The sequence below is a fragment of the Micropterus salmoides genome, unplaced genomic scaffold (genome assembly GCF_014851395.1).
Source record: "Micropterus salmoides isolate LMB-PRFRI ecotype aquatic unplaced genomic scaffold, ASM1485139v1 Ms_hic_scaffold_2, whole genome shotgun sequence".
In the NCBI taxonomy this organism is placed as follows: Eukaryota; Metazoa; Chordata; class Actinopteri; order Centrarchiformes; family Centrarchidae; genus Micropterus; species Micropterus salmoides.
In genome coordinates this window covers 10919432-10945924 of record NW_024041150.1, presented here as the reverse complement: position 1 = coordinate 10945924, position 26493 = coordinate 10919432, and the positions used below count along the sequence as shown (strand labels likewise).

The 26493-nt window shown below is 39.5% G+C and overlaps 1 protein-coding gene across 1 annotated transcript; it reads right to left on the bottom strand.

Annotated features, from left to right (window-relative positions):
* Positions 1-617: 617 nt before the first annotated feature.
* Positions 618-22694, bottom strand: sstr1b (somatostatin receptor 1b). Its single transcript, XM_038730448.1, has 2 exons — positions 22439-22694; positions 618-4165 (listed from the first exon to the last, which is right to left on the bottom strand). The coding sequence occupies exon 2, from the start codon at positions 3077-3079 to the stop codon at positions 1973-1975; it is 1107 nt and encodes a 368-aa protein (XP_038586376.1). The 5' UTR covers positions 3080-4165; positions 22439-22694; the 3' UTR covers positions 618-1972.
* Between the last annotated feature and the right edge of the window lie 3799 nt (positions 22695-26493).

The window sequence follows — 26493 nt, the reverse complement described above, 5'->3', positions numbered from 1 at the left end:
ACCTTGTTAGCTGAGTTTGGCTGTTCCTCACCCAGCTGGATTCCTCCTTCACAGCGGTTTCTGTTTCACTTCACATATTGAATTGGTGATCATTAGCACCTGTTTGGTGTAACTGTTTAATCATACACATGATGATATGCCTACAGAATCCCTGACTTTGTGCAAGTGTACCTAAAAGAACTGGGTGGTCACACCAAATTTTGAGTTGATTTAGATTTTCTTCTGTTCACTCATTTTGCATTTTGTGAATTTTAAATAATTTTTAAAATTTTCCACACCTGCCTAAAACCTTTATTGTGTGTGTGTGTGTTTGTGTGTGTGAGTGTGTGTGTGTGTGTGTGTATGTGTGTGTCTGTGTGTATGTGTATATATATATATATATATATATATATATACACACACATATATATTAATACAGGTATATAAAGTCAACAAGTCCAATTTAAATTAAGAGTTTGTAACTGCCCTTTAGAAGAACACATGGAAGCATTTCCTGATGTGATACTCTGATTAGTAGGATGACATAATGTCTGTGCCTTCCAATAAAACCATTAAAAGTTATGTTATAAAATGACAGAATTTTGTTTTATTATGTGACAAAACAATAATAAGCATTTGGTTAAGGGAGGGGAATGATCGTGGTCATGGTTAATAGAAATCCAAACTGACTGTTGGTATGAAACAGTGTTAACATCAGATGTTTTGCTGACAAAGTAAAACCACAGGTGAAAATTTTTTTTGTGAGCCTTTGTAATTTAGAAAGTAACTCAACATATACCATTATATCATTTTTTTCTGTTATTTGAGTCATGTTATACAAATGATACAGAAAAATTCTGTCTCAATTTGCAAAGACAAACCTCAAATTAAAACAGATCTACCAACAGATACAGCAAATACAGAAACGTGCACAGCAAAAAAATGTGACATAATTTGAAAGCCTGGAGACACATTAATAATTTGACCTTCTTCTTTTGTGGGTCATGTCCGTCTTTTTGGGGCCCCATACAGTGTGTCCCCCTACAACACACTGAGTGTTTTTTTGATTGTATTCAATTTAATTGTTTTAAATCTGTGTTACTGAAGTGTAAAACTAGCACTCTGGCATACTATGAAATTAGGCTAGATAACACTTGTTTTCCCCCAAAATACCAATTCTTTCACAATTTTGAATTGAACTTTGTGTTAGACTAATCCGCAGAACAACTGCATATAAAATAGACTAGATCAATAACATTTAAACATTTGAAAGAGAGATTTAGAAAAATGTGGTGACATTTAAACAATCTCTCTTTAGTACAAATAAGTACAAATAAATATACTATTTAGTTGAAAATACATCTCCTGATATTATATAATGCCCAATAGCACCCCTTAATTTCCAAATTTCCTTCCAGCCTCCATCCTATGTTTGGTCAATTATTGTTTATTTTGTACATATTTAATAATTAATTATGCAAGATGTCCAAAACGGACAACAACAACAAACAACTTTGGAATTATATGTAAAAAAAAAATTGGAACTTTTAAAGAGTTGGTTTGATTTTAACAACTACTAAATGTCAAACATAAATACTAACATGATAGTATCCAAAAGAAAGCCACTTTACATCCTTGCCCACTTGAAAACAGAAACTTAGTGGGGTCCTTACAGTTTTTTTTTTTACACTTTTTCATGGTCAGTTTTCTCCCAACATGTCAGCTAGCTGGTCTAGCTGCTTTTTGTTGCTCATCCATTAGTTGTTTTTTAGGGTTTCTCAACTTTATGGCCCATGTCCCAAAATTATCATGAACCCTGAAGAATTGACATGTCAACTACATTTTTGTATGGCACAATGGGACATTACATACAATGGATGACATAATCAAAACCCATGTAGCTTTGTTTTTATAACGTATATCTCTCCTTGTTGAAAAGTTTGTCTTTAGGTCGCGGCTACTTCTGATTTGTATGTCCTGTTCTGGTTGAATGTTACACTGTGGTTGTACGGGAGGTATATGTCCCATTGCGAAACACCATATCAGAAGCCATACAGTCCTTGGGAAAATCCAGAGGGCTACATGTTGCTTGTCTCTTCAAAGCTACAGCACAGTAATCCACCTGCTCCGCATCCAGCCCAGACTCCAGCCACCGGAAACACACAATACGCTGGAATGACCGCCGGAAATTGTCAGAAACAAAGCCGTACAAGATAGGATTGGCGCCACTGTTTGCATAACTGAGGATGACAAAAAGCTGAGTGACCATAGGGTCTGGGGGCCTGTGGAAAACGCTGATCAACTGGACGATGTAAAAGGGCATCCAGCAAAGAACAAACACTGCCACGACTAGCAGCACCATGCGGGTGATCTTCTTCTCCGAGCGCCGGCGTTGAAGCCAGCCTGCTTTTAGCCCCACTGCTCTCATCCTGGCCACCATTAGACAGTAGCATAAGCAGATAGCTCCGACCGGCAGCAAAAACCCCAACAGGAAGGTATAGACTACAAACGCCTCTGACCACGCTGGTTCAGGCCACAAAAAGTTACAGTCCACGCCACCATCCTGTGCTGGGACAGTGTCTGCGAAGATAATGATGGGCAGGATGACTAAGAGTGACAGCCCCCATACACACACGTTGACTACTTTGGCGACAGTGGGTCTGCGGTAGCGGGCAGCCTTGATAGGGTGGACCACTGCTACATAACGGTCCACGCTCAGCACAGTAAGGCAAAAGATTGATGTAAACATATTGATACCATCTACACTGAGCACCAGCCTACACATGAGTGACCCGAAGGGCCAATGACGAACAGCAGCTGATGTGGCCAGAAAAGGAACACTTAACATGAACAACTCATCAGCAATTGCTAAATTGAGGATATAAATGTTAGTGGCCGTTTTCATTTTGGCATATTTCAGAATGACATAGATGACCATGGCATTGCCAGTAAGACCTACACAACAGACAAGAGCATAGATAGAGGGGATGATGATTTTACTGGCTTCAGGCTCCTGGTAGTAGTCTTCGTAGTCCATGCTTGTGTTATATGGCAGCCCTGTTGGATAGGATCCGTAGTTCTGGCTCCGATTGAAATCCATGATCCCTTTTGGTGGGTATGTGATGCTAACTCTCAGTTTGAATGATGGTAGCCAACGGAGCTATAGAGAGCTGAAGTGAAACCAACTTTGGGCTTCTTGGCATTTGTAATACCACGGCTTTCTAGCGCCAGCCCTAAAACATAATCTTGATCAAAAGTAGATTGTGCTGCCCTCTATGTTTGTCTAGACACGGAAGGTCATTTTTTTGTGATGTTGGTGTTTATTCAGTAATTCTGTTTTAGCAATCTTTCAGGAACACCATTTCTCATAAGCCCAAGCCAGTCAAGTGGCGGCAGCTATGAAAATATACAGGAAGTCCTGAATGGCAAAGAAAAAAAAAATTCTACTCTTTCTGACACTATGGAAAGACTTCTGGGGAGCTGTGGTTTTTTCAATGCTATTGTTACATTCAGTTAAAATCCTGAATTCAAATTCAGAGAGTTCTGTAGTTGAATTTATCTAAATCTCAGATATGCATGATAAAATGAAACCTGGATGAGAGATTCTTTTGAGCTATAGAAGGTAGTGAAACAGCCAACCTGGAAATAGTGTCAAGACTTCAGCTCTCTCTTGTCCTTTTGGTTTCTATGACAATCCACAGATGTTCATATTACAAAACAACAGTTTCAACAGTCAAATGTTCCCTCTTCTTAAGTTCATATGTCTTCAAATCTCCTGGGTCTCTTGTGTCCAGACAACCATAATATTTATTTTCCTTTTTGCTATAGAATAAATGGGGTATGCAGCAATTGCTCTCAAGTCACCCTGTGCACCCTGAATCACAGGATTCTTAGTAGGCAACCTACTAAGAAATATACATCAGTCAGTGCAATGTTCAGCAGGGTAAGACCACTTTGTCACACAGTACAAAAAAAACACTCCATGTTTTGATAGGAACGGGGCATTCTGGCAGTTCAAATCACGTCGAGTGTCCATTTAAGGGTGGTGTTGTTTGGGTCCTGTGCTCATGTTGTCTCGTTGAGAGTCTCAGCCGTTGCAGAGTGCAGAGAAACCACAAGGTTCCTGCCGAAGCTTCCCTTCAGGATACATTATGCTCCCATTTTCTGTGACCTGAATCATAAAAGCCTGCAAGAAAACAAAGAACTGTCACTTAGTTTGCCTATGACAGACACCAAGCACAACATCAAAGTACAAGTGAGTCATACCTAAGAGAATCTGACACTGCATTAGTTTTCCTAATATGTCACTGCATTTACCATGAGCCTGAAAACATTGCTTTAAATTGTCTGAGGCAAATTATTTTAATAACAATTACCTATACAAAGTAAACACATGCACCACTAATTCTTAATGCATTGCACATGCAAAACAATAAGTATACTATTTCACAGGCTCAGAATCTTCTAGACTGTCGTACAGGATGTCTGCAGCAATACTGGTTACTTATAGGCAATGGGTTGAATTAAGAAGAACAGTTTTAGAATGTGGCAAATACCCCTGGAAACCTATGTTAATCCCACACAACCACATACTTTTTTTTTTTTACAGGTCTCATTTTCATGTTGAAAATCCTATTTAGGGGTTGTACCAGAACAGGTTTACATGGTTTAATTTTCAAAAAACACCATATTTTTTGTCATACTGCACATTGCTGCAGCTCCTCTTTTCTCCCTGTGTTGAGGCTTGGGAGTTGCACATGTGTAGTTCCTAGTTGAGGACTACTAGCCAATCAGATTCAGAAAAGGGCTGGTCAGCGATAGGCCGGCAATAGCCAATCAGAAGCAGAGAAAGGTGGGTCAGCGAAAAGACTGTAAACAGGTTCGATTCAGCTGTAGGCTACATGTTGCCGACCAGGTTGGCAATTTGGACTGGAGCAAGAGTATAAATCAATATAGACAAAACCCATAATACCACCGCTTTAACATCCACACACCGATAGCACAGCCACTGGGAGCAATTTGGGGTTCAGTATCTTGTCCATGGAAACTTCGACATGCAGACTGGAGGAGCCAGTGATCGAACCTATGGTAATCGAAAGTAAGCTGAATGTCTGTGGGCAAGTCATTTAATATTAATTGATACACAGAGCCAGGTTTAATACCAACATGTGCCTGTGCCAGGAATTTGAATTGATTCACCTTAAAGTCAATAGCAGACATTGTTCTGAGATGTATATTCTCACCACAAGACTTATTTTCCACTTAAATACCAAAAACTCATTTGCCTCATTTGAATGAACCTTCAACCTGTTTGCATCTCTTCTCCCACCTGTGTACTGTGCATTCTACACTGGACACCAAAATACTAAACAGATGGGTAAGAGAGTTTCAAGACCAGGAAAATACCAGTCAAAGCGCTGCTTGTGGTCATGCATAGCTAACTAGCTAGCTAGCTAGCTATGCATGATGATAACTTCTCCATTTTTAATCTTGCCTTCAAAGCCCTGAATGATCGATTGTTTGTACAAGCAGGAAAACAGCTGTCACTGATTAGAAAAGCAGACTTAATCGCTGAACAAATCTGAGATAATGTGGCTGGTGAACCTGGCTAGACAAATATCACGCAATGTAACGTTTCATTTAAAAATGCACCCCATTGCTTAGCTACTGACAAGAAACGGTGTCCATCAGGGTAGTCCATCAGTGGTTTAGACCTGGATGAATGATAACATTTCCATTATTCCAAGATAACATTCAATTATTTTTAGGAATGTTGTTCACCAGGCTAAATGGCTCCTCAGGCTTCAGGTCTGAGCAGGCTGGCTGCATTACATGATGCAATTGCATGAAAATATTGTGTTGATGTAGTTTTTAAAGAAATAGTTCTTTTATGAAGTCTTTCCAGTCGACGACCAGAGGCCTTCATGGAGTGGAGTTCGGTGGTGTAGGAGCAAGAGAATCAAGACTAAGAGACAGAGCAGTGTTGAAGTGCTGCCAGGGTGTCTGCTGTGGTTAGAGTTCTTCTTTTGGAGGCCAGGTGGATGGCTAATAGTTTTGTAAAACTTGACTAGAAACTTGCCAACTGACTTGATGTTTCTCATTACACTTGAAGTGTAATAGTACGTTTAGTACTTTGGGGGGGTTGGGGATAATAAAGAGGACAGCATGAGGATCAGAGACAGCAAGGTCCAGGCAGGTCCAGGCGGAAAGGTGTGGGTGTAGGTAATGTTGGAGAAACTAGCAAAAGATTTTGAAAGTTGTCCAACAGGAAAAATCCCACCCCCTTTAAAGCCACTCCCCCAAAACACAGCACTATCATGCTGTCTCATTGTTTTGTGGTGCAGATGAGCATAATACGCGACAAGAATGATAGCTGACAAGCAGAGACAGGAGCGTGACAGTCTTGACAAAGTAATGGCCACATCCAGTTAACATCCAGACCTTTGTGAACGGCACATCCACATTACAGCCAACATTAGTATCCCATTAAAATCAGAAAAGGTCCTAGCTGTAACTGCTGACATGTCAATTTCCCAATCACCCTGAAGTATTCACTGAATCCCTCCTCTATGCTTTCTGCTGGTCTGTTAACATCTTCTCAGCAGAATGACCATGACTGTTTGCCACAAATGAGGTCACTGGGATAGTGACAGCCTTGTGGGATTACATCACCTTGCTCCTACTCCACAAATTACGTTATTATCCCATTTAGCATTGTGCTATGTGGGTAATGTAATGCCACAGATGACTATATAATTTACACTGCTCTACATTGCCTGAGAGCTTTTTTTCCTATAAATTTAGTGTTTTCTTATTTTGTTGAAACAGAATCTTGGTTTTCCTCTTGTTCGCACAAAGCGGCAATAAACCCCTATCCACTTGTAGAGGTTCGCTCTGCACAGATAAAGTACTGACTGGTGCTGATTTTGAGGACTGATAGGATGTAACATGTTAAATGAAACACCACAAAGTAAGTTTCACTTTTATAAATCATAACTCATTTGAAAGCTTTTCACACCCAACCTGGAAAACACTGCAGGTATTTGTTATAGTGTATCGTGCTCCTGGTCCATATTCTGAATGTTTATCTGAATTTGCAGAGTTCTTATGAATTTTAATCCTTAAAACAAATAAAGTAATTATTGTGGGTGATTTCTAATATTAATGTGTTCGTTGACAATGATAGCCACAAACAAAATTTTTAAGGCTTTTCTAGGGAACAAAAAAGCTGTGTCAATAGTAATTATATTCAATTAATAAGTAAATGTTCCTCATTCCTCCTCCTCGAAACATTTTGTAAACACTGTTTTCTTTGATGGTGCACTTAATAAGTGGGGGGTCTGGTGGTCCTCCCCCAGAAGATTTTGAGCATTAAAGACTTAATTTCCTGTATTCTTGTAAAAAAAAAAAATTGCACCAATTTATGGCGGAAATGTTTTTATTTATATAAAGGGAAACACAAAATTCAGGTGGCAGGTGACAATTCAAAATATAAAAATATATCAGCATGAGTTAGTCTTCCCTCCTCTTTGTGTCTGTTGTTTGGGGAATTAACCTCTTTAAATGTGATTGTGGCACCTTTTCACCTCAATGATAAATTAATTCATTTTAATTCAGTTATTAACTTCTTGGCCTTTAAAAGGCTCTACTCGGCTCTGCATTGCAGATAGTAGCCAGAGATAGTATGTAGCTTGTCGTCATAGCAACGCCACACACAACTGCCGCGACGTAATGTTCAATGCGACACACACACCAGCGATCCACACAGCTGTCTCTTTTTTAAGTTAAAACGTTTCAACATTCCTCAGAATGTAAAGACAGATAAGCGGTATGAAAAGCTTCCAGCTGTGTTTTCCTCTGCCGTTGTTGCTGCAGCGGTCTGTGTGATGACGGGAGCAGAGGGCTCTGTGAGCGGGCGGCTGGCCGGCCTCACACGCTCCTCCCGCGGGTCACAGCAGGCTTTCCCTGCAGCCATTCGTGGAGCTCCTCAACTCCAAAAATATTCAAGCACATTTTTGTTCCACCATCACGTCTCGTAAAACTGTCAATATTCGAAATCTACACAGCTGATTTCTCACCTCAAAACTTCTCAGAAGTGGATTTAGTGATGAAATTCCATATGAAAACTGTAAAATATAAAGCTTTCTGTTGCTGGCCTCTGTCTGGTGCAGCAATGATGATGCAGTGAATAGTGAATATTCTCTCTGACCAATCAGCAGTCTGTCGTGTTTTCACGTTACATTTTAGTATCCCTCAGCTCGCTTGGAACCTTGACGGAGGTGAGGTGATACGAAAAAAAGTACTTTGAAGCAGGTACAGGTGCAACATTTCTACAATGGAAAACCAAACAAAGGCGAGTCGAGCCAAAGGGCCTCCGCTCAGACTAGCTTGGTCTGAGGGCGTGCCTGACCCCGCTAGCCGCTTGGCAAGCTTTATGACGCGTTCCATTGTGACGTCACAAGTAAAGGAAGTGAAGGGCTGGACTACAAACAAGCTGTTTTCAAGCGGTTCAGAGCAGAGCTTTCTGTGGGAGATGGGAACTCCCTTTGGGCTGGACTTTGGGCTTTTTCACTTTGCAAACCTGTTACATGCACAAAAAAGAGATATAACTCAGCCAAAAAGCACAATACCACCTCTTTAATTGGGAAATGTGCTGTGCCCCCCCACTACTCAGATGCTTAAAGGGTGCCTGTATGTGTAGCATGGGGAAATTGAGAGAGTTTTCATTTATGCAAATCTACTCCTAAAGCACAGGTCTAAAAATATTGTTAGGGTTTGGTCGTGTTTTTATCCTGCCTGCTTGTGTCTGTGTGAGTATTTATTGTCTGGTTTTCCACCTTATGTTTGCCAGGCTGTCGTCGTACATGTCATGTGCATCTGTCTGTAATCCCTGCCTCACTTGTATTTGTCACCTGCCTATTTCACACTATATGTTTGCTGTCCTTGGATTTGGGTTTGTTGAATCTCACTTGCTTATTCATCTGGATTATTGTCTTTTGTTTTTCTGTGGATTGTTGCCTTATTTGGATTTACTTTGTTTTGGAACAGCCTGTTTTGCTTATTAATCCAGTGAACTGATTCTGCAACATGTAGTGTTTCTGCGCTTGGATCTAAACTCTGTCTTTCATGCCTCTGCACTCTGTACCTGTCCTGACAAACATGGCAAAAGCCAATCATGCTCATTTTGATTTGGTTGTGAACCATAGAGTCGTTTTCTACTCGAGCAGTTGGCTGTGTTTGGCCATTCGTACATCTGACTGTATGGTGTAGTGATTGAGACAAAAATGTAGTCAATAGGAGACAACACTGCTAAAAAATTGCTTTGAAATTGCTAGATAGGTTTTGATAGAGCTGGTGTGGATAAAATGCCCACTTATCTCTTCACATGCTTTCAAACATGTCAATACAGAGACAAAGCCCTTTGGTGGCGAAAGAGAGAACTATGCTGAATTTAGAGAGTCTGTATGTATGAGCTGTTCAAATGTAACAGCTGCTAATCTGCAGTATAAACTGTACCCCTCCAGAAAAAAACAATGATGAAACATCAATGATGGATGAGGAAGAAGAGAGATTCTGAAGTCTTAATTAGTCTTCCACTCTTCGACTGACTGCTAGCTCCACTCCACCACCTCCCCTTCCATTCTGCCAGATTTAATGACTGGCAGTCATCCTTTTGAAGTTGCATTAGTGCTGCTTGGCAGATGTAATATGTCAGACGTGTATGTGTGTGTAAGTGAGTGTGTTAGAGAGTGAAAGAAAGTATGGGGGAAAATATGTATATCCTATGCTTTACATTAATATACTGTACAAACAAGGCTAGTGTTATCAGTATGGCCATACTGCCACAAAAAAGGTTTTCTCTATAATATTTCTGAACAACACATGCAAAAGACATCCATTGGGTAATTAGATAAAAGCCCTGAAGCCTTTGAATTTTTGCTCCATTAGTGGAGTGGCACTCAGGATGAGAAAGTGGTCTGTTCGACACTTTGGTTGAGGATTAGGTTCCACCTGCTATTAGTAATTCCATCACTACATTTGCATGTAAAGTTGATCCTGAGATTTTACTAGCCTAAACTAGTGATTACAGTTTTTTCACAATTTCTAAGACAAATTTCTTGAATGCCTCGTAATTCTTTTTCAATGAGAGGCGAGTGCGTAGGAAGGGAGGCGTGGGCATTGCAACAGGCGTAGCGTGTTCCTGTGAAACTGTCGCGGCCGTGCTCGTCTCACGCACACGCCTGCCCCTGCCAAAATTGAATTAACTTGAACTTTCTCTACGTGCAGCACAAAAAGATGATGGATGACAAACTGATCCTCGCCGTCTGTGACTTCCCTGAAATATAGGCCTATGTGTTAAATAAGTGTTCACTGAACAGTTATCAGGACATTAACAGGAGGACATTTGCTTGACTAGATTTATCAGCTTTATGAATATGAATAATATATATAATATAATAGCCTATTTCTTAGAGTTTTACTTTAAGCTAGGCTATGAAGGAATACATAGCCTATTTTAGCGCACAGAAGCCGTTGTGGTGGTTACTATCTATTGAGCACCTTCCGTTTACTTGCGGTCCTCTGTGTCTGTTAACATGAGAAGCACAGAGTGACCCCGCGGGGCCAGGTGAGTGTCGCTTCCCATGTGAAAAGACCTTTACTGTAACTCCACACCTCACCAAGAGATTTGCCCCAGTAAATGAATTCCGGTCATAGACCTTCCACCACCAGGCAAAATATTTGAAAAATTAGATAGACAGGATACATAGACAGGATAATAATAATAATAATAATAATTATCTTTATTTGTAGAGCACTTTTCAAAAACAAGTTACAAAGACAATAATACAAAAACAATACATGATAAAAGCAAGAAAACATTGAAAAGACTAAAATACACGTTTAAGATAAATATAAAATAAAGTCAAATGAAATCGGGAAAGGCTCTCCTATAAAAGTATGTTTTAAGAAGGGACTTAAAAGAGTTCACTGACTCAGCCGACCTGATTTCCTCGGGCAGGCTGTTCCAGAGCCTCGGGGCCCTGACAGCAAACGCTTTGTCCCATTTGGTATTTTCTTAAACATACTGGGAGCCAGTGTAGTGAAGCTAAATAGGGGTAATGTGGTCATATTTCTAGAGAACCTGTCCTTTACTTAGGGCTTGGTCAAAATGTGACATTGCCACTACGCTGGCCAGGGACTTGACCACATATTGGTTTGATCACATCATTAGAAACAAGTGTGCAGAATTATGAGTTGCTGTGTGTAAAAGATGACAGCTGTGTTGTAGTTGTGTTTAACTTTTGCTGTATGTATTTACCATTTTGCAACACAAGTGTATCACAGTTTAAAATGTGTTTCAGTGAGTGACAATGTGTTTCGAGTTTTCCCAAAAAAGTGACCGATTCGACAAATGGATTTAGGCCACTGAGCATTTGGTTCAGAGAATGGGGTTTAGTGTTTTAGCACTAGTGAAAAACTGTAATATCAAACCTCATGTGCAGAGCTACCTACTAACAATTATTGTGTATATGTAAAGCCTGATGTAGCCTTATTCCTCTATACTGTAGTGATCCATTGTTTTCCAAAAACTGTTAAACACACATTAATTAGTTACACTAGCCGTGTTTCCATCAACGTTTTTTATGCGCATTTTGAAGTATTGCAAAAGAAAAGGCAAAATTTGGAAAAAAATCCTTAATTTTGCAAAAAAGTTTTTATCCTTGCTTGAGGTAGTCTTTGCCTTTGTTGAAAAAGAATTAATGCCCTAAACACTTGGAAACACTTTTGCCGAATAAGTTCTGCCAGTCTTGCCTCTCACTTACAGTTTATTTGCTTCTTTTTAGCTGTTTCATTTTATCTTTGTCTGCCTTGCCCTTTTTGGATATTGCTAGCCTTATTAACTTTGATTTATGTATTAACTTTTTATGGCATGAATTAATCAGTCATTTCTGTTTAAATCTTTTTTGGGCCAGCGCCCCCTATCCATTATCCAGGTCCCTTACCACCCACCATCAAAAAAGATGTAGGCTTTTTGCCCTTAATTGTTGTTGATTATTTATATTTTTGTTGGTACTATTGTTATTAAAATTTCTGGCCCAATTTGTGCCTTTTAAAAAAAATTTATAAAAAGGGAAACAGAGCAACGGTTTTGCAGAGTTTACATAGTTAACGCCATGTGGGTGAAATTTGCGTGTGACTTGCCTCTGTGAAGGCAACACGGAGCTGCGCCACAAGAAACTGACAGAAACATTAAAGAGAAGAAGAGTTACGTTACTCACCATCCTATCCAGTCACAGTGGAGTAAACTGGCAGGTTTTAATGTTGCAGACCACAGTTTTTTGCATGTAGTTGAAAGTTTAAACTCTTCTTATTGTGAATCTCTGGCGTAAACTCACCTTAGAACTTTCACCTCAACGCCCCCCAAGAACACGTCAATGACCCCCTTTCCAAATTGCTTCCAGCGCGACCTGTCGTCCTCTGAACACCCCCTTGGGGGCAGTACTGCCCCGTTGAGAAACACTAGTTTAATGAACAGTTTGGGTTTGTTTATTTCTGTCTGAATTAATAGTTTGCTTTGATTGCTTTGATTTATACTCCTGCGTAGGGTCTATGTGCGTAGCCATGCATTTATACTTGTGCGTTGGTGTCCCCATCATTCTGCGATTACACCCCCAAATGCTAGTCAGCTGTAGCACTACAGCATCCACTGTGTTGACTTTTGCTGGCCGAGCAGGCTAACTTCCGGTTTAGCCCTCCGCTAACGTGAATGGGGGTAAAATTGTATACGTGCGGCTGGTGTAGCCTTTTCAAATGTTATCGACTGAATGGATCACATTCTGATAGTGAAACGAGTCATTTCGCTCAGGTTGTGACGGTCAAATATATTGATCCACCGTGTTACAGCCGCCATTTTGGCCGCTAGTAAAAGTTACTTCAAAGCAGGGGCACTTTCTGTCGGCTCGGAGGCATTGCGAGGCTACCCAGCCGACCAATCACAGTGCTTACGGTCCGCGTCGACTCGACGTGTAGTTACATTTTTGAGGAGGTGCACGTCAGGCTACACCGTAAGTGACGCCGTTTATAAGCATACCATATAAACGCAGGACCTCTCCCATAAATGTACTCACCTTTAACTTTAAAAAAACATTAGCTTTTTGTAATTTTTCTGATAATTGAAAATTTCATGCGGTGCGACCTTCCGGCCTGTTTTGAAAACTTCTTTGAAATTACTTTAAATCTATTCAAAATTGTGTTTATTGTGCCTATTTGGCATGATTTCCAAAGTGTTTTGTAGTCCCCTACAAAGCATCTGTATTTATATTTCCATAATAATCCACAAGCAAACGTTGTCCGATGATGTCCCTTTTATGAAATATCATGTGGTGCAACCATCAACAAACGACCACTTTGGGACTTATGTTGAAATCCATTAGAAGACAGGAAGTTTGCCAAGGACCCATTGAAACAGTGATATTACAGAGCAAAAATATAAGATCATTATTTACAAAAACCCAAAAGAAAAGCAAATACATTGTATCTAAAACCTTTATATTACTGAGAAGAAAAACTGTTAAGCATGTTAAGGAAATTAATTATAAAATAATTAAAATAAAATTATGGTCGCACTACATGAAAGGCCACAAACAGTTCATGTAGCTGAAAAAACACTAAAATCATTTAATTTGAAAAAATTACATTCATTTATGTGTACACAGCATTCTTAATGTTTGAACTACGGCAATAAATGTTTAAGTTTTTTGTATTTTAAAATTGGCCTGTTGAAAATCCTTCTACAACACTGACCCCTATATTTCCTGGGGTGAAACTTCCCAGTTGCAGCAATAGTAATAGCTTAACAGATAACTATTGATATCACTTTTTAATGTAATTCAACCATTCCCCCCACTCGGTTCTGCCACATTAGCACTAGCTTGTCTGACCTTCTCCGCAATAGACCAGTGAAAGCCCCCGTAGGAGGAAAAATTAGGTGCTGCATCAGGGTCAAAAAGATGACAGAGAGCGTCAGGTGTGACATTTATAGAGCCAGGGTGGTGGGACAGAGAAAAATTCAATTGATTAAAAAAAGATCCCACTGGATTTTTGCTGTCTGAAATATTCCTAATACTTGTGATCAGTCTATACAACAAATGGATGCTTGTCTACCTCAAACCAATGCCGCCACTCCTCCAGCGCCACCTTAACTGCCAATGGTTCCTGATTCCCCAAGTCATAATTTCTCTGCAGCAGCAAGTTTCCAGAAGAAGAAAGCATGTGGATGGAGTCTGTTATCCTCCTTGGAGCACTGGGATAACCTCAACCACAAACTGCTGATTGGGGTCTGGGAGGACCAGAACAGGGGCTGTGATAAAGCTGTGATAAAGCAGTTCTTAAGTCTCTGGAAAGCTCAGCCTGAATATTCCACTAAAACATGACTCCAGTAAAGGTTAGAGCATGCATAGGGGTGGCAACAGTGCTAAAGTTCCTTTTGAAGTGTTAGCAAACCCCCCAAAACATTGAACCTTTTTGCGGTTGACCGGAGTGGTGAACCCCTCAACTTCGACAAAGAGTTGGTGGTCAAGGAGGCACTAGAGAACAAGGTGGACATGCTGAACATGGGTTTCTTCATCAGAGGAGAAGATGAGGACGTTGTCCAAACTGACTTTAGAGGCTGAGCATGTCCCAGAGAACAGCGTTAGCAAGTGCCAGAAACTGGAGATTAGTAAGATTGAAGGGCATTACAGAAACACAGAAATGAGGTTCCGGGAGTAAAAGTCGGGAGGGAACAGCATTCGGGGAAATCGCTTACAGCTGTTTTACACTGTTCCTAAAGCGTGTTCATGAAACAAATATAATTTATTGAGCTTGAACGCACCACAAATCCAGCTACTGTCCATACAGCCAATGGATAGGTGTGGCGTTTCTGTGTCAGCGTGTATGCTGTAGTGATGTTGATAGGTAAGCATCCTGTGTCTCTGATGCATTTAAAAGAAAGGATGCAGTAAACTCATTATCAACAAAGTTGTATGGCTCACCAGATCCCTCTTCTTCACTGATGAGCCTAGTCTTTATCTGGGCAAGAGACGATGAGATGGGGGCGATGTAGAGGTAGCTGCAAGGAGGTGCTGGTTAGGAAACCACCAAGGGGAAGAGAAGCTGGCTGAGGGCTGTCTCTTGTGGATTTGAGGGGAAAGGCCAAGTCTGGACTTCTCCTTTTCTCTATCCAAGAGCCCCATGTCGATCTTAATAGCCAGGGAGACTTACACTTATCTTTGTTCCATTACCTTCAGACATTATTTAATTTTTCTTGTTTTTTTGTTTTCTTGTTTTGAAACATCAATTCCTCCTAGAGGGCTGCCTTTGCTGCACTAATGATTGTCTGAAAAACCTAAAGTAGTATTTGTCAGACTCAAACACTAAATTAAAGCCCAGAGCAGAACTGAAATTGCTCCCCTTTGGAAATGGTCTATTTTCATAATCATGTTGCCAGTGGCACAGTGCAGGAAAAATTAATTGTGACGGAGAGAGTGCTTTAAAACCCCCTTTCTCGCTTTCATTTGCATTCCATTCACTCTCTGCTATAGTGGCTACCATTTACATGCTGGGGCCTATTTTCATCTCATTTGATGATCTGCAGAGCACGGAATACAGCCTTTGATAAAATATGGAAAAAGCCTCAGCTCTGCCTTCCAGCTACTCTGGTCTTAGCTGAGGTGTTCAAGAAGCATCTGATAGTGAATGGAGCACACTATTGTCAAGTATGTAGTCAATAAGATGTAATGGGTTCATACTCATGATTTATTGTACTGTTATATCTGTTAAGCATGTAAACACAAGTTCTAGTTGGTGCCGAATGTTTGGGTTTTGTGGGTTTAACAGAAATACTTTCTTTTAGTTTTTATTTATTTTAAGTTTCAGCCATAACTCTGTCATTCAGTTAGTAAAAAGGAGCAGTAAATTTCACACCTGCTCTCAGAAAAAGGCAAAGAGATAGCATGTATCACTGTCAGTAATCATATTGGGGGAAAGAAAATGTTAATAAGCTGCCAATGAGAAATAAAGATGGAAGAGTTCCATCTGAAGAAGACTTTAAATGTTTCACTAAAGCAAAGTGGTCCACGACTTCCATGAAAGGCAAGTGAGGGGATGTGACAGTCAGCTATACAAGTTTGAATGCATAAAATATGACAAATGTAAATAATTCAAACTTTTTAGAGACAGTCACTCAAGAGCAAGATGTCTTGACTACTGCTACTCCTTGCCAGATTTCCATACATTTCAGATTTTTGAAACGTGGTCCCCAGAGGATGATTCCTTAGAATTTTGCTGACATGATGACCTCTACCACCACCATCAGGCCAAAACTATCACATAAAATCTTGTAAACACATTCATCCTCCCCAGGTGATTAACGGTTTGTTGGTTTGTTTTTTAAAGACCCAATAATCTGTCCTCTGAGGACATTAAGGGGAGTCAGTTTCTGACAGCTATGTCAGGAGGGGGGGGGGCACTACACTTGGTTGCAATTCGCAACCTTACTGCTAGATGCCACTAAATCTACCTGAACCTTTAAGCATTACCAATTTTTTCACGAATTAAACAGAGAAGCCTTAAAAGTAAAAACCCAATCATTCTGTAATTATAACTTAAAAGAGGATACAACATAGCATCACATACTGTGTGAAGTTATAGTCAAAGATTAAATTAATAATTTCAAGCTTTTTATATGCCACGGGAGTTATTAGAAAGGCAATTATTTTATCTTATTTTGAAAATGTGCTGCATTATCTATGTTATTGGTTGAATTATAGCATTCATTAATCACCAACATGCTCAACACATGCAAAAACTGCATTCAGAATTGACTTTCCTATGTCAAATGTCGAGTTTCTCAGGAGAAAGAAATATTATGTTTCCCTTAAATGTGCTGAATAAATTAACTTGCCATGGTTGTAGTGAATTCAATTACACAGTGCAGATGGCTGAGTCCATTTAGTAGAGAAAAATGGCTGTGTGATTTAATGTATCTTTACTCATTTGACACCTATACACCACCATCTCCTTTTAATTAGGCCTGTAAGGGCTGGCCACAAAAGACAAGACTTAACAATGCACACCTTTACTGTAGTTATCATAAGAAAAAACATATGCCTGTTCTCCAGAGGCCCAAGATACATTTCACATACAGCTCCTTCAGAACTGTTATGCAGCCTGGAAGGGAGGAGGAGAGGGGAAATGTTGAGTGTGAAAAAACCAATCAGACCATCTCTTCGCACTGTTATGCCCTCAAGGTGATTTAAACCTTTTCTTGGCTGTCAAAGCCGTCATCAAGCTGCAAATCAAAATTTGATAGGACGTAAAGACACTTGATTAAGACAATATGTGAGAGGAAAATGTGCACGTGGGCAAAATATGCCCTCACAGTTTGAAAGTGTAGTACGTATGTTAGATGGTGCCATAATATAATGCAGTACACACATTCCTACTACCTGTAACATGAAGGATAGCCAAACGAAAGTAGCATTAACACTATTATTAATATGATAATGTTATGGAAATATCCTTCCTCCAAAGACAGTATTGAAAATGAAATGAAAAGAAAATGAGTAATGAAAATTAGATATATTTGGGAGGAAAGGGAAAATGTTTTCTTAATAAAGAGCTACAATGTACAGTAAATGGTCACAGGTACATGCAACTTGTTGAATAAGGTTACTTTTTAAAAAGTCATTAGTTAATTTTACCATTCAAATGCATTTCAGTGGCTGTGGCTTAGAGGTAGAGCTGGTCGCCCACAAATGGGAAGATCAATGGTTTGATCCCCCGGCTCCCCCAGTCTGCATGTCAAAGTGTCCTTGGGCAAGAAACTGAATCCCTAAATTGCTCCCGATGGTTGTGCCAGTGTGTGTGTATGATTGGTTTCTTTCAACTAATGAGCAATTGGCACCTTGCATGATAGCTTCTGCCATCAGTGTATGAATGTGATGTAGTATAAAAGCGCTTTGAGTGGAAAGATGTTATACAAGTACAGACCATTTACCATTATAATTTTAATTAGGTGATAAAAACTGGAATCTCTTTTTTTGTTTTTTTAAAGAAATCTGCATAGTTTTCATTTTAAATTCTATGTCTAGTAGGACGATGCCGGACGGATCTTTTCTCTTATTTCTCCTTTGTGGAATATACACTAGCAAAACATGAGATCACACAAGTTTGAAAATACCAAGTAATGGAACCCCTTATACTCACTCAAATCTAATAACACAAAGTCTTCTTATAAGTTTAAAATATTGATTATACTCAAAATACATCGAGAAAAAATAAAAAAAATTGATCGGAACAGTTATTAATAATTTTGGCTTCATGTCTATTTGGGTGCCTGAGCAGGGGGTAGAGTGACCTCTGGTGGTTGACCTTTCACATGGCAAGTATGTTGAAATGTTGAAACTAAAATCTAATAATAATCATACCAAATTGTTCACGTTATCTTAAAGTTATCTGGTATTATGCTTTTTGGCTTTTTTTCTCTCCTTTATAGAGTTATACGTTTTGTGTATGTAATAGGTTTGTAAGGTGAAAAAGCCCAAAGTCCAGCCCAAAGGGAGTTCCCATCTCCCACAGAAAACTCTGCTCTGAACTGCTTGAAAACAGCTCGTTTTTTGTCCAGTCGCTTCCCTTTCATCCCTGTGACAACACAGGGAAAAAAGCTCGAGAGCGGTTGGAACTGGGATATTTTGCAATTGAAACTTCCGACTTCCGACCTCAAAGCGTTCCAGGTGCATGGTGGTGCATGACGCCAAAAGTAAACAAAAACCATGGCTGACCGTGACAAGTGTACACACAGTTGCACCCTCAGCAGTGTTTTAGGTGTTAATTAAAAGGAGGGCAGTTTAACTGCAACAGCTGGCATGGGGTGGTGATGGCACATTGGATAAGATGCATGGCTTTGGCGTGGGAGACCTGGGTTCAACTCCCTGTGACCCACCAATGTGTCCCTGAGCAAGACACTTAGCCCCTAGTTGCTCCAGAGGTGTGCCTCTGACATGTATAGCAATTGTAAGTTGCTTTGGAAAAAACCGTCAGCTAAATGAATAGCATACGTTACTGGTTCTGTTTACCCCTCTTGCTACATCAGTTGGTAATCCTCAAGTCAGTCAGTGTTGTAGGTTACACTTCCTAATGTTTTGGCATTTTTAACAATAACTTTTATTCAGCGAAGAAGACTTTATGAGATTCTTTACTGTAGCCAGAAACCTAATAGGCTTAACTTTCTACATCAATGTACACACAGGACAGGTTTTACTATATGACCCTATGTAGTATTTTAATTTAAATTCATGCAAATATACTTTTTGTTGCCTTTTAGTTTATGGTTTACCATTTACAGTGTGTGCTTCCATGGGCGCTGACATTGTTTTGTGACGTAATTCAACTGCTACTCGTGAAGTTGGGGTACATATTTTTCTCCGAGTTCACAAGTAAGAAATCCGACATGAAGTGGCATTCCATGATAGTTTTTCTAGTTGGAGGTGGGAAATTTCCCAGTTCCGAGTTGCCTGGAACACAGCATAAATGTGCCTCATGTGACGCTCACCAAGCGGCTAATCCAACACACCCTCAGAAACACCAGTGGGAAAACAGTGAGCTGCAGCACACACCTCCTCTCCCTTCGAAACACTAGCTACCCTCCAGGCAGTCAGTGGACATAAAGTTGTTCCTGTGATGTAGAGACAGAGCTCAGTTAAATCTTTATGGATGAAAGATACTTTTGTTACAGATTAATAACTCACCACTCTGAAACTCTTGCTCTAGTCCATGTTGCCAAGCTGGTCGGCAACATGTACAGCTGAACCGAAGCCGTGTTTGCTTCTCACTGAACTGCCCTTCGCTGCTTCTGATTGGCTAGTAGTCCTTAACTAGGAACTGCGCATGTGCAACTCCCAACAAAGATCATTTAGAGGCAAGATGTATCACTCCATAGCTAAAACTAAGCCTTCCACACAGGGTTGAAAAGAGGAGCTGCAGCAATGTGCAGTATGACAAAAATATGGTGTTTTTTGAAAATGAAATCATGTAAACCTGTTCTGGTACAACCCCTAAATAGGATTTTGAACCCAAAAATGAGCATAATACCACCTCTTTAATATGAAGTTACAGTCACCAATATCTACTTACTTAGGCTTCATTCTCCCTAACAGCCATGGGTTACTATAGTTTTGTGTTTAGTTGTTATTTTTATTTCAGTTAACTAAAATGTTACACCTAGCTTTTGTTTTTAGTTTAGTTTTACTTAACTATAATAACCTTCCCAACACTTATTTAGGCATACTTTTATTTTAAATTTTTACGCTTCACTTCCTCTTCATGTCTGTCCATCTTTCGTTTGGAACAAAAAAAAAGGACTATCACATGATCACATGACTTCTGTTCATTCAAGCCAAAGGCGCGTTTTTAATGAGATGCAGAATTGAAAATACAAAAACAAAAAACTACCTATCGGCGGGCTTGCTCCAGCTTGGCTACTGTGTTCTGTCAACAATTTTTCAACTGTGCCACCTTCAAAATAAGAGTTCCCTTCCCTCTTTGCAGGTTGGCAGCCTCATCTAACTATAAAAAATGTATCAATCTTTAATTAAAATAATAAAGTTGAGTTATCATAAAGCATCATATCTAATTTCAAAATTCAACATGTAAATTCACAGTGGAATGGAAATAGATGGAATACCATCAAAAACTATAGTTATAAAAACTGACCAGCAGGTGTTGCATTGTGTCTGAAGTCTTCATCAGTAGGTCTACACAGTGTGGTTGACATGGCATCAAGGTGTTTTAGCCCCACCATAAACAACCATGTCCCAGATTATTAGCCTTCATTAATAATTTTAATTTTAAATTTTATTAATTATTTTATTTTATTTATGTATTTGTTCTTAGGCTTCAGGTGCCCTTCTTTAAAGCTGGCACAGTAGAAAAATAATTGACAGCAGTCACCAATCAGGAGCAAGCCGATCCACAGGTGGAATAACCTATAAAGTTCATTTTTTGACAGTCTATTTTGGTTTTGTACCTACAAACAAGATGAGAAGAATCTGATTTTCATTTCTACTAAACCATCAAAACATTCACCATCATTTTCACCTTCATTTTATCTACTTTCTCTCTCAACAATCTTAGTCACCGGAGCCTGGAGATTTAATTTCAGAAGATAATCATGACATGCAGAGCGTGTGTGATTTTGAAAATGACACTGTGTTGCTGCTCAGAAGGAACAGCTGCTGTAGAACTCTGGTGTACATTCTAGATGATGCTATTGAATTTCCACCACACCCCACAAAAGCAAGTGTCTGCTACTAATATGCCTCATTGGATAGACTGAAGAGAATCTATTAAAGTCATGATCATTAGATTACAATTAATATTATGATTGTGCATTTTCTAGACATGGTATGGCAGCTTTGCAAAGCTTTAGCACTGACAGAGAAATAACTGATGACTGATAATGAATTAGTTGTATTGTTTATCATATTCATTTTTATATAACCTGCCAATTCCTTTCTTGGCAATCTGATTAAACATTTGGCCAATAAAATGTCAGAAAGTACTGAATTACAATTCTGAGACTCAGAGGTCACGATGGAGACTCTGGAAATATTTGTTTAATATTTATTTAATATATTAAATTATATATTATTATAATTAGGGTAGAGTAAATTATAAAAACAACTTGTGTAATAGTATACTTCAACAGCACCACAAACTACACCCTCCAACACAATTCCAAATAATAGCTGCATAATGACAAAACATCAAACTGCTGTCATATTCTTTAATTATAATAAAATTATCCTGCTCAGAACTGCCGCTTCATAACATCATATTATTGTGACTTAATCTCAGATGTTTAGCAAAGTTTGCGGTGTTGCCACACAGCGTTATTGTTACCTTCACAGCTAAAATACAGGCCGATGTGACTGCTTTTACAGTCAGCCAGTCAGTATTCAGTCACGGGAAATGTAAAGGGCAGCAGCGGTTCACTTCAAAGAAGCTCAGGCAGCAGGAGAAGTAGATCCTATCAACCATCCTGGTGACAGTAAGAATCTTATGATAAAACACACACTCACTCCAAATGACTGAGTTTAGATATTGATCCTTTTATATGAGTATCCTTCAATCTATCTATCTATCTATCTATCTACATCCCCCACTCCTGAAACCTACATGTTTGTATAGATTCTGAAAAGGTCATTGAGTAGTAGGAGTTATTGATGCCATTCAAAGAACACTACAGTCTTGTATGGAACAGGTTTTTCTTCATTTTGAATATGAGTTCGGGCTGGCATTTGCAGGAAAAAGGAACAAAACCCACCTGAACCTGTTCATAAATGCACGACAGTCTCGTCAGTGTTGACCTTCGCAAAATCTGGTCATTAACTGAGGGTGTGTGTTGTTGGTGACTTACCATCTATCTGTAGCTGCACACATGCTGCCATCCTTCCATCTTATCACTGTGATGATGAAAATAACCAGCATACCACGTCTTCTCCTCCGTCTGTCCTCTGGAGTGTGAGAAGCTTGCATTTTCTCCCTCTTCCCATCAGCAGCTGTGCATCTGTCAGCATCCACTGATCTCTGGGCTGCTTAATGCAACGCTCTCCTCTGCCTCTCCTCACGCTCTCAGCCCGCTCTCTGTCCTCTCTGCTGTTACACACTTGTTTTTGTAACACACTTACATGTTCTCTCTCTCTCTCTCTCACACTCACGATTCACACTCTCAGGGTGCTTTCACACCTGCCTCATTTAGTTCATCTGAATCGCACTATCCTTGAAGAGGTGGAAGCTTTCAGGACGAGTGCTGTTCGCTCGTGATGTGAAAGCAAATCAACCAACAAGAAGATTTTAAAATAGCACAGATGTGATCTGAGCATTATTTCTAAAGCTAAACCAATAATAAATCCATCTGCTGACCGCAAAATGTCAGCGATCCAAGTCCATTAATAATTAGAGATAAGAAGCTTTGGCAATATTGTTCTTTTGACATTCATACTAATAAAGCAAACTGGGATAGGAGTCATGTGATCATTTCAGTATTTACCTACTTCCTCCCCAATCAGGCATGGTGGTTGTCAAGGCTAGAAACAGGTACATTCAGAATATATAGAGAAACTGTTGAGAAACTGTTGAGGTAAGAAAGTAAATATTTTGACCAAGACTATTTTGATTAGATTAAAATAGGCAACATGTGATGCATTTTTCCCTTGCTAATTTCAAAACCACTTTACTGACGCAGCTAGCTAAACAGTGGCACGTCGTCAAAATCAATGTAAAATAAAGTCAAACTTTATTGTTATCCTTCGCATTCGAGTATACAGCTGAACGAAATGTTGTTTCGTACAGACCATGGTGCATAAACAAAATAAGAATAGACAACAACAAATCATACATACATACAACAGTAGCAACACAGCCCTCAGACCATTCACCTGAGGCCTGTTTCAGAAAGCGGGTTTAGTGAAAACTCTGAGTAAGTTGAGCCCGAGATGAGGGAAACTCTGGGTTTTCGGTTTCAGAGAGCGAGATCAGATAAACTCTAGGTCTGTAACCCCGGCAACTTACGCTGTGAACCTAACCTGCTCAGGAGGAGGTTTACTTCAACTAACGCTGAGTTTCTCTCTGACTCGTCCCCTCCTGCGGAAAGCACATATTGGAACACAGTTACGTCTTCAGAAACATCGAAATCACGGTTAAATAGGCAATTCGTTTTTTTTTTACCCAAACATGATCTTGAACATGACCGCTTTTATGATCAATCTGTCATTGAGGTATGGACAATTTATCCTCAGCACAGAATAAAATCTATAAACTACACTGTCCTTTATGACACAGTGACTCTGTGGACATTAAGGCAGCTGTCAGGCTGGCAACAGTTGCACAAAAACACTTACTGTGCACTACAGTGCTGCAGTATACTGTTTAAACTAATGTGTATAAAACTGATCAATGAACAGTAACCTTTCATAATGTGGTCGCACAGATTAAACATTCCTATCGTAGTTATCTACTGGATATGATGTGAATATATATGTGAGTGAGGATGACTCTGGTGCAGCTGAAACAAATAAAAGTAAGTTTTTCATTATCTGCTGATAGTCTGAATGTGTTTTGACAGCATTTCATAAAATACGAAATGAGCCAGATTTTATTTATGTAACATAGACGTCTAAAACTTCACAGTTTGAACCTAGACACATTTTACATTGCAAAACAATCATTAATAGGCATAGACCTACTGAGTCAGACTGTCACTTTACAATCACAGGTCCATGAGTAGCCTAAACTATGTCTAATCTGTTCGATTATATATATATATATATATATATATATATATATATATATGATATTTTCATCTTCAGTTGCCACCGGCATTTAGTCCCGTCAGGTTCCAGCTGAATAAACAGGCCTGTAGCTATTTAAAATGAATAACAGGCAGTAGGAGAATTCCAGCACTTTATCAATCATTAAGGAAATTCCAGTCTGGTAAATGATGAATGAGCAACGCTGTATAAAATGTAATATTGTTAACGTATCGATCCTGCGTTTTTGAGCCAATCATGGTTGCCATGGTGAATCGTAGTATCAGAGCTCCATTGATGATGGGGTTTTTTCATCCCCACGCACACACTTCCATCAGGCTCAACATACTCAGAGTTGAGTGAACTTATTCCGATCGGCCTTTCTGAAACGGAAAACCTGGAGTTTGACAGCTCAGAGTTCGTCAACCCAGAGTTCAGGTTTACACTGCTTTCTGTATTATGTATGCTACTGCTTTCCAGACAGTTTAGTTACCTGTTTCTGCCTGTCTGAGCTATTCGCTTCTCGTCTGTTGTTGCCCACTACTAACCGTGTGTCTTTCTGTCTCATGAATCATCTCTGGAGATCAGCCCTGGAAACGCAGTCCCAGAACTCAACTCACTCTGCTCACGCCTCCCGTAAGACAGTGTGTGGCCCTCCGTTCTACAAGCCTGTCAGCCAGCCACCCTCTGGATCTTCCCCCACCTCTGGAACCCTACTCTAACCTGCCAGCACCCCCTTTGCACAACTCACTCTTTGTCAAATAAACCGTTAAAAGAATTACCACTTGTCCGATCTGCTTCTGGGTTCCCCTCTGAATCCTGACAAAATGAAAAAAAAATTCTGATGACCTAAATATTTACTTTTGAGTGAGAGACCGAGGATTTTGAGCAAGTTAAGGGCTTTTGCAGATAAACCACTGTGTTGTGCTGTTGGTTCAATATGTTTTGAGAAATCCACTTACTGTTTTGCAAATGTTAGGGATGATTTGAAAAATGTACCAAAGCGAGTGGGGAGTGCCCTAGGCAGTCTCTGGGCCCTCCAAGCCTGCACTCCAGGGTTACCAGCATTAATTTGTCAGCACTGTGAGCAGTGCTTGACGTGGTAAGTACGGAAATAAATGTAATCAGTCTCCACCGGTGCAGAGGGCAGAAAAGAGAACTGGAACATTGTGAGAAGTACCGGTGTGTAAGTCCTGGTACACCAACGACTGCGACTCTGATTAAGAATATACACACATTGACACACACACACGTGTTTTTTTGTTTCACAAAGATTGTATTTAATTAGATACATTGTAGTAGTAGTAGTAGTAGTGTTTATTTTGTATACTTTTTATTAAGTTTGTTCTAGTTGACAAATTTACATACACAAAGTGAGTTATAGCTGGTGAAGCTAAAAGTGTTACAACCATACCTGCATGTCCTGTTGTGCAATGTGGTCGATCTGCAGTTTAAAATTACTAGTCATGCTTTGATTATTTTTTCATGAGCTCTTTGCGATACAGATCAGAAGCATTAAAGTGCTGCATAAACTTCTGTCAGTCACTACAATTTGATTTCCCCAAGTGGGTCCTGAAGATGCAGGATGACGCATACACAATCCCCTTAAAAAGAAATTCCTTTAAAAATACATCTTAATGTGAGTACATCTTAGAGAGAGAGATAAGAAATAATAAATGCAAATTTTCAGTATTTAACCTGCCTCATTCTGACATGGACAGGAAGTAAAAATTTGACATTAAAGTGGTCATTTTATGCCTTTTGGCTTTTTCCTTCTCCTTTATGGAGTTATGCATTTTTTTTGTGCATGTATGGCAAAGATATGATGTTTTGGGGTACAACCCCTAAATAAAATGAAATGAGCATATTATGGCCTCTCTCAAACAAGAGAATAAAGTTGTAATTCCAGCTGTCTTTATGAGAAGAATGCATGATGTTACAAGAAAAACTGTAATATTTTTTAGATATTTTTAGATAAAGTCAGAAATTTTTATCACTTTATAGGCACAGGTCTTGTTATATATCACCATTAGCAGTAAAAAGAAATACATGTTTTCCACCAGGGCAGTAAAATGTGAAGTTTAGCTGCTGATCTGAGCTTCTCTGCTGTTACCATTTCATTACCAATAATATTCATCAGCTGTTTGTCTCAGGAAGGTAACGG